The 9,023-nt window shown below is 53.8% G+C and overlaps 1 protein-coding gene across 4 annotated transcripts in view; it reads right to left on the reverse strand.

The window, feature by feature from the left end:
• The window catches only part of Grip2 (glutamate receptor interacting protein 2), an 82,292-nt gene that overhangs the window by 8,415 nt on the left and 64,854 nt on the right, over positions 1-9,023 (reverse strand). For 3 of the 4 annotated variants that reach the window (XM_031382594.1, XM_031382592.1, XM_031382595.1), the window contains exons 12-21: positions 7,755-7,941; positions 7,247-7,392; positions 6,564-6,644; positions 6,268-6,334; positions 6,032-6,177; positions 4,882-5,026; positions 3,999-4,138; positions 3,315-3,494; positions 2,457-2,628; positions 1,261-1,366 (exon numbers count right to left, since the gene is read on the reverse strand). In XM_031382594.1, coding sequence (XP_031238454.1) covers positions 1,261-1,366; positions 2,457-2,628; positions 3,315-3,494; positions 3,999-4,138; positions 4,882-5,026; positions 6,032-6,177; positions 6,268-6,334; positions 6,564-6,644; positions 7,247-7,392; positions 7,755-7,941 — 1,370 coding nt within the window. Of the gene's footprint in view, positions 1-1,260; positions 1,367-1,422; positions 1,646-2,456; positions 2,629-3,314; positions 3,495-3,998; positions 4,139-4,881; positions 5,027-6,031; positions 6,178-6,267; positions 6,335-6,563; positions 6,645-7,246; positions 7,393-7,754; positions 7,942-9,023 lie in introns of those variants that run through there. The other variant, XM_031382596.1, reaches the window with a different exon arrangement.

Below are 9,023 nucleotides of genomic sequence, written 5' to 3' on the forward strand. Positions count from 1 at the left end.
CAAAATGAGCAAGACAAAACAATAGGGAGAGATGGAAAAATTAAAACAGGGTTTTGTTTGTTTGTTTGTTTGTTTTTTAGCCTGGTAATTGGCAAGGCTGATGAAAGGAGGCATGGCACCAATCCACAATGGTAGAATAAAATGGTGTAGGGGTAGGGGTAGGAATTGGGGGTAGTACAGATGAAGCAGAGCTTTCCATTGCTCCCCAAACTGAACTCAGAATGGACTTATCCATCCCCCTGCTCCACATGTGAGTGATGGTGGCCTCACCCACAGCTGGCCTATGGCCCCACCTCACCCAGGTCATGTGTGCACATTCCCAAAAACAACAACAACAACAACAAAAACCAGCAGGATGGCCTCAGGGCACCTCAACGCACACACTCAGACATCGTAAAGATCCTCTCCACCTGCTCGTGTGTGCATGTCCCTTATACCCGTCTGTGTGTATACCCCTTTACACCCAGGGTTCCCCGGGTGAGAGCACATACTCTGTAATCATTAGTGCTGATCTAAGTTAACCTGCCAGGGTTCAGAGCCAACCCGGAGGAAAACTTGTGGACCTGTGCATTAAAGTGGGTTAAGTGAGGCAGGAAGACGCACTCCGAATGTGGGTGGCGCCAACCCATGGGCTGGAGATCTGGACTGAATCAAATCGAAAACAGATAAGCACAGCATTCCTCACTGCAGGTGTAGCGACCAGCAAGCCCAAGCTCCCACTGCTGGCTGTGACTTCCTGGCCACGATATGCGTATGTGCATGGGGATGTGTGTGCATGTATGGGGGTGCACAGGCATGTGGAGCCCAAGGTTGCTGTCCAGACTCCCGACTGCTCTTTCATCTCATTTATTGAAGCAGGCTCTCTCCCTCCCTCCCTCCCTCTCCCTCTCCCCCCTCTCTCCCTCCCTCTCCCTCTCTTTCTCTTTCTCTCTCCCTCCTACCCCCCCTCTCTGCTCTGTCTCTCCCTCCCTCCCCCCCCTCAATCAAACCTAGAGCTCATCCATAATCACTATACAGGTGCCATGCTCACCCTGGTTTCTTGGGATCCGAGTAAGTGTTTTAACTACTCTGTCATCTCCAGCCCCAACCCTTCCTTTTTAAGTGGCCTTTGCCAGGTAATTTGTCACAGCCACAAGACATATAGGTACTACACAGCCCCAGGTAACACACGAGCATGACCCCATTGATGGTGGCCTTCCCCAGCCCTCCAGTGTGTCTAGACATGATCCCCCCACAGGCCCCTTGGCCAGGTGACAGTACCTCCAGCTCCCTTAGCAGTTCAGACTGACCACAGGACTCCAGGTCTTCAAGGGCCTCTCCAAGCACTCTCCAGAAGCCCTCCTCTCGGGCGGGGCCAGGGGCTGGGCTGCAACAGGAACCACAGCGTCAACTCCTGGCAGGTGGGAGGGTGGGTGGGCTGGGCCTGAGGAGTCTTCGTTGCCCAGGGCCCAGTGCTGGGCTCCAGGGGCCATAGGACAGGCAGGCAGGCAGGCGGGTGTCCTCGGTGGCAGTGCTGGGGCCCCAGGGCAGTGGTTGGTGACACAGAATGGGGTGGGGAAGACGCAGTTAGGGGCGACCAAGACTGTTGGTGGCCAATTAGAACAGGGGCAGATGAGACGGGGTGGAGAGCGGTGACACAGGACGCCTGGGAAGAAAGACAGACGGACAGATAGGAGACAGACACAGAAAGATCCATGGGATAGCCCCAGAAGACAGTCCCTGGCCCCACCCAGACACATGGCACCACGGGACAGTGACAGGACAGAGCCAGAACCAGCCAGGACACAGATGGATGGAGAAGATGGGATATTTGTGCTGGGGAGGGGTGGGCAGTACCCATCCTGCCAGCCCACACTGTGTGGCCCATCGGCAGCCAACACCAAGCTTACAGGATGCACTGCTACAATCTTTGTGTCACTCTGCCAGCCCTCAGAACCCTTAGCCTTTAGCCATACTATGATTTACAAAGTCTTCACTTCTCAAAGGCCTAGCTATGCTTTTAAGGAAGACAGTGCGGCACAGAGTAGAGGGGTAAGTTCAGGGCAGAGGAGGTGCAGATGTTTCTTGTGGGGACGCACTCTGTGGGAGCTGGCTGCTGTAGGAGCCCAGTTATAGACATGCAACATGCATAACCCTGGGCTGGTGGTTCCGAACTGAGAATCATGCTTCATGTAACCCGATCTGAGGAGGGGGTCTGGGTTCAAATTCTGAGTCTGGTGTTGTATTTCTGAAGACAGCTATTCACAGAGCCAGGAGGAACAAGCCAGGTTGCTGCCCTACTAGAACACAACCGCTGCTGTCTTTCCACAGTGCATCCTTTCCAGGCATGCTCAGCCCAGATCCGTCCCTCAGGCCAGAAACACTCTTCTGTCTTCCTAACTCCCCAGTCCTGGTGTTGCTACCTTCTGGCTACCCGTCCCATCCCTGCCAGCCCCGCAAGTGTTCCCACCACAGACCTCATCGGTGGCTCCCAGTCCCCATCTTCCTCCTCTGGGAAGCTTTCGTCAGAGGGACCCGGTGTGTAGCTTGTCCTCCGGGGCTCAAGGGGTGGGGGGCTATTCTTCAGTCTGCTGGGACGCCACTCCTGGGGAGTCCCGCTCCGGACTGCCACCTGCGGAGTGTAGGAGCCTGGCGGGTGGAGAGAGGGACGTGGGCCTTCTCTCTGTCCTTTGCCCTCCCTCGTTCCCAGCAACTGGATGCCAGTGGGCATATCTGTGCTTTTCTCAGGCCAAAGTGACCACTGAGAGCCCCAGGAGTCCCTGTTACCCTATTAAGCCCTAGGGACATCCATCAGTCAGGAGTGAGGTCCCAGGACCATGGTCAGTTCCACAGGCAGACCTGCTAAAGGGCCTCTTTGACAGGAGTTTCTGATTGGACCCAGATCTACCTGAGGAGCCCCAGGATGAGCCTGGGAGAGACTGCCTGGAGCTTGGGATAAGCACACAGGGAGAGCCAAAGGCCCTAACTGTGAACCGGGGTGGGGATCCACCAAGAACCCACGGAGGCTTCTGAGCCGCAACTACAAGCGAGAGGGCATCACCACGGGGCCTTAGCCACATGGGCACGGAGGTCGTTATCTGCCTTCTCATTTTCAGTTGGGTGCAATGAACGTGAATAAAGACCCACTGGGTGCAAGGCATGGGGGATAAGGAGAGAGACATCAGAAGTAAGAGCAGTTCTCTCCCCAGCTCACGAGAGGAAAGACAGAAACCTTCTCAAAAGGAAAAGGTTAACAGGGAGAAGAGGTCCCAGGAAGAGCAGGCAGCAGCATCACCTTCACAATAAGTGTGTCCAAGGCCTTCATTTTTTGTTACCTGGGCCCCCAAAGCCACTCTCTGTGGCAGAGCTGCCCCAGGACTCCACAGCACTGTCCACGCTGGGTACACCAGGTGAGAAGCGGGTTGTCAGCAAGCCTCCCTTGAGGGCCTCAGGGGGGTCCTCATCCACATCACTGGCCTCACTGAGGCTGCCTGACTGGCGGGGGAGAAGGGGACCTGGGAAGAGAAGGGGTATCACCTATGACCTCAGAGGCAGATTTTTTGTGAGCCTTACTTTCCCCCATTTCTGTGAACTCCCAGGCTCTTGACAATCTGGCTGTTGCTATGTGGGTGGGACACACTAGTAAGTAAATCCCACAGATGGGAAAACTGAGGCTTGTGAGGCTCAGCAATGGGTCATGTGGCAACTAGCAATGACTCCCAGATTAAAACAAGACCCCCCCCCCAAGACTCAGGTAAACTGTACACACATAGGACACAGGAACATAGAACACAGGATACGGGAACATGCAGGAACCTGAAGAGACAAACTGATGAGGAACATGGTTTGGACTCGGAATGTACCCAATCCTGCACTGTGCCACCAAGGTACAGCTCTCAGCCTCCTCCCCCAGCTGGTCTTGGGACCCCACCCCCTCTCTGGATTGGTAGCACACAGCCTGATCCACGACTGCCCTTCCTCTCTAGGCCAGGAAGTCTCCAGGAAGGGGCAAGGCTCACGGTCCAGCTGCTTCTTGATCTTCAGTGTGACAGTCTCCCCTGCCACCTGCAGAAGGTGGATGGCCTCACTCAGGGGCCGGCCCTTGAGGCTCACGCTGTTGATGGCCAGTATGCGGTCCCCAACATGGATGGCACCAGTCCTGAGGGGTGGACAGAGAGCACCAATGAGACCCAGGATCCGGCATGGTCCACCAGGCCCCTGCATTCTCTCTAGAGCCCAGCAGAGGGTGCTCCAGGAGCAGCCCAGCCTGAATCTGGACCCTGGCTAGGCAAAGGTGCTTGGATGCCCTCTGAAGTTCATTCTTCAGGCCACTGCCTTGCCCTGCAGTGCAGGGGAACTCTCCCTTTCTGGCACCCCTGACTCCTTGCACTGCTGAGACAGAAAGCTGGGACTCACCCACCTTGGTCACCCAACCCAGGGACAGTCAGGATCCCTTCCTCTCAGGACTCCTTTCCTGGGACAGCCCCAGAGACACTCAGAGTAGGTGGCAGCCCAGCAGCCTCAGGATCCCAGGATAAGCCTCACGTGGGGTTCAGGAAATGGGATACTATCCCTCGATAGGCAGATACATACAGTCCCCACAGTGGTAATTGTTAAGGGCAGACACTTTGGAGGCAGCTGAAGGTGAGCTGCCATGCCCTGGCTGGACCCTTTAGCTGTGGTTCCCTTCTGCCCTCATGTTCTCTACACTGGGTGCTGGGCTGGACCAAAATACATGTTAAGGATAGGGCGTGGTTGTTCAGAGAGAAAGTGATCATCCTTGAGTTGTTCAATGCTGGAACAGAAGTAAAAAAAAATCTAGATTGGGTGGTCTCAAGGCCCACCTTCTGTTCCCTGGGGGTCCCCAGGCCTTCCCTGTGTCCCCAATGAGTCCTGATTTACCTTTCAGCCAGACCCCGCTTGGTGAGGCCAGAGATAATGATGGGGTCGAAAGGTTCCTCTGTACCAGAGATGGTGATGCCCAACGGTCCGCCATAGCGCTTCAGTTCCACTGTGTAGCTGACTGCGCCAGAGCTTTCCTGCTCATCTGCAAGCGGACAAGAAGCCCGAGGGTGAGGGGGTGGGCTGCAGCACTCCCCAGTCTCAGCACTCTTCAAACACCAATGGCCTCATCGATCCCTCAAACACACCTGCTCAGGCTTTCCGGGGTACAACCTGGGGACCTGGAGGCCACCTCAGGCTCCCAGCCCCCTGCCCAGATGCCATGAAGGGGAGGAAAAACAAAACAAAAAACACACAAAAAAAATTACAGGAACAAGGAACCAAGATTTGAAAACAGATTTCACATGCCACCCACAGCAACTCAAGATTTACAGCAGAGAAGTGACAGAGAAGGGAGGGAGGAGGGAGGAAGGAAGAAAGGAAGGAAGGAAGAGTGAAGGCAAAAAGTGGAGAGAGGAGAGAAGGAAGAAATGAAAGGAGGGGCTGGAGAGATGGCTCAGGGGTTAAGAGCATGTGTTGCTCTTCTAGAGGACCAGGGTTCAGTTCCCAGTATTCACATGTCTGCTTACAACCATCTGTAACTCCACTTCCAGGGGCTCTTACTCCTTCTTCTGGTCTCCCTGGGCACCTGGCATGCACGTGATACACTGACATACATGCAGACAAAACACCCATACACATAAAAACAAAATACATTTAAAAAATATTAAAAAGCAGGAAAGAAAAAAAGATAGGAGACAAGGGAGAGGGGGAGAGGAGGAATGAGAAGGAAGCTGGCCTCCAGTGGCTTCTCCTCCTTAGGAGGAGACTCTCTCTGACTATGGAGTTCACACTCCGTTTACCACCATGCCTCTTACCGCCCCTTTCTGACTCTTTCTTCTCTCCTTCCCAGCTCACCAGTTCAGACCTGCCTCTGCTGAGGCAGCTGCTCAGATATCAGATATCCTGCCAACATCTCACACTCTGGAGAGCCTTGTAGTGGCTCCTGAGGGCCCTGAATGGGAGGGGATGCAGGAAGCAGGGATTCCCGCACATGTCCTCCAGCCTTCCCCAACAGCTGGCCACTGGACAGGGTCTCTTAGGCACATACCTGAGTTGTCCTCATCTTTCCGGATCTTCAGCTTCACCAGGTCCTCACACTGGCGCAGGATCTGCACAGCATCCTCCATGGGACAGTGGTCCAGGCGAATATTGTCAATGGCCAGCAGCTTGTCGCCTGGCTCGAGGGTGCCAGTCCTGCATGAGTGGGATGGGGATGGAGGAGCCTGGTGCAGATGAGCACTGCCCCACCCCAACAGCCTCACCCCTGCCCGTGTGGTACCCCACCTGTGCGCCACACTGCCTTTCTTGATGTCCGAGATGATCAGGGGTTCCCCTCGCTTTCTGCTGGCCGCTGTGGGGCAAGGGAGACAGGCTGTGGATATAATTCTCAAGGGCCCTGCTTAAGGTGGGGTGGGGAGAGGACACGACTGGCTCCTGGTCCCATTTCTTCCTGGCTTGGGGGTGGGGCGTTGTGAGCAAATCAGCTCACCTCTGCATCAGTTTTCCTTCTATAAAATGGGTCTGCACCCCATTGTGGAGATGTAGTGAGATAAAGCAGGTACAGCAACATGGGGACTTACAGCTAATGGTGATGCCCAGCTCCACACCACGCCTTTTGGGTAACTTCACGTGGAAGGTCCCACTGCTTGGGATGACAGACTCTGTGAACCAACAGCCATGGGTGACTCAAGACTCCAGAAGAGCTCAGAGATCTGCATCTAGTACCCGCTGTGGCTTCTCTTGGGTTGGGAGGGAGGCAGTCTCAGAGAGCAATGATCCAAACCACCCCACCCCGCTGCTTCCGCCTCATGAAGGAGGAAGGCTGAGGACCAGAAAGCTCTCAACAGCTGAGTGCTGTCTTAAGAAAAGAGACAGGGTGGAGGCCAGAGCTGGAGACTGCTGGCCAGTGCCGGGCTTGTAGCAAAACGTGACCCACTTGGATCCAGGCAATTTCACAACTTGTCTCCAATTCAAACCACATCTCTGTTTTCTACTTCTTGACAGACAGGGAAACAGAGGGCAGGGGGAGACTGTTTCCTGTCCAGACAGTCTCATATGGAAACTCCCAGGATCAGAGCCCTGACTCTGCTGCCTGGAGTCCCTGCTGCATGCAATCCACTTTAAGTCCTCCCAATTCCTGATTCCTGTGTGGTCCTCCCTCATCCCTATGCAGGGCTTAGGTATGCACTGTGCATGGTCTCAGGGAGTACAAAGTGGGGAGGGGCAGGGTCCCAGAGTGTGTGTAGCTAAGTGGCCTACTCACCTGCCACATCAAACTCGATCTCCAAAACAACTTTGCGGGCCAGCGCAGCATCCCGCAACAGCTGGTTGGCTTCCTCCATGGTCCCATCCTCAGTGGCAATGCCATTGATGGCTAGGACTCGGTCCCCCACCTGCAGCAGACCACACCTAACCCCCAGAGCCCGGTGGAGAGAAGAAGCCAGTGACTAGAACCTCAGGAGGGGGAAAGATGGGGTCCACTCTCAGCTCCTGGTCTCTGAACTCCTCCCTGCCCCCAGCTAAGAGTTTGACATGGCTGGGCCTCTCTCTAATCACTGGGGATGGTACCATTGTCCTTACAAGACACACAGAGTCCTCCGAGTATGGGCGGACAGGGTTCACATACTGTGTGATTCTGGGGCTGATGATGGGGTCAATGTGCTGATTAAGTAAGGTATGTGTGTGAAGCTGAGACCCTTAGTTGTGACTCAGTTTCCCCCCAAGGGACTAGAGCTTCCCAAATCGTAGGCCCACGGAGGCAGTAGGCTTACCTCTCAGCGGGGCTGTCAGGTTCAATAAATCGCACCAAGGGTGGGGAGGACAGGGTCTCGGTGGCAAAGATGCCTCCCTGCAGCTGTAGGCCAAAGCCACTGAGGGGGTCTCCACAGAGCACAACTTCCGTGGTCTCCGTATGAACAATCTGCCCGCCGGGCCCTACTGTGCTGGAGGCCAGAGACACTGTGGGATAGGAGTGTTTCATGCTCAGAGGAACCCTGGTGAGGCTTTCCAGGGCTGCCCACTGAGAGTCCTCCTGAGGTCTGAGAGCCAGAGGGGCAGGTGAGCAGGTGTCCCGGAACCACCTAGGATAGGCCTGAGTTTCTTTGTTTGTACAGGACCATTATGGCATCTACCCTGCACAAGTAATGGCTAAGAGAGACAGTATTAGGAATTGTTATTTTGTAAGACAAGAGGTTCTGGGTGCCTGTATTATTTATTATATTACAGAACACACACACACCCGATCCATAGGGCATGTATTTCCAGACCCCAGGAAATGCCTAAAACCACAGATAGCACCAAAGCCTACAGATACCCTAGTCATGCAGCCCTGTGACGAGGTTTCACCTACAAACAACCCTTGGGAAGAGAGACATTAACTGTAGCTTGATGGTGAAATAAAATTATTATACCAGTATGTTCTCATAAAACCACCAGAAACACTATTGTAGCACCTTTTGTTTAGTTTTGAAACAGGGCCTCATATAGCGTGGACTGGCCTTGATCTTTCTGTGCAGCTGAGTATGACCTTGAACTTCTGACCTTCCTTCTTCCCTGTTACTGAGTCGCTGGATGCTGAACTACAGGCAGGTACTACTTTGCTCATTTATTTGGTGCTAAGGGTAAAATTCAGGATTTCACATATGCTGGAAAAGCCATCTACTATCTGAGCTACATCTCCAGCCCCATGACCATTGCTCTGGACATTGTTCAGTAAAATCTAGGTCACCTGGACATCAGACACCAGCCAGTCTGACCAAGAGAGATGATGGAGAATGACTAGCAGTTGAGCAGTGTGTACATGATAGATACACTGGGCAAGCACATTGCTCGCATCCCAGGATAGACCAAGCGGGCCTTTCACACTACTCAGAACACCATGCGATTTAAAGCATATGGTCTCTTTCCAGATTTGTCTATTTAATATTTTCACATTGTGGTTGAATGTGGGTAATCGGAGAGTAAAACTGGATTGGGCGGAAAGACTGAATTCTAGGCCAGACTGGGCCACATAAGGAGACTTTGTTTCAAAACCAAAAAAA

The sequence above is a fragment of the Mastomys coucha genome, unplaced genomic scaffold (genome assembly GCF_008632895.1).
Source record: "Mastomys coucha isolate ucsf_1 unplaced genomic scaffold, UCSF_Mcou_1 pScaffold20, whole genome shotgun sequence".
NCBI lineage: Eukaryota > Metazoa > Chordata > Mammalia > Rodentia > Muridae > Mastomys > Mastomys coucha.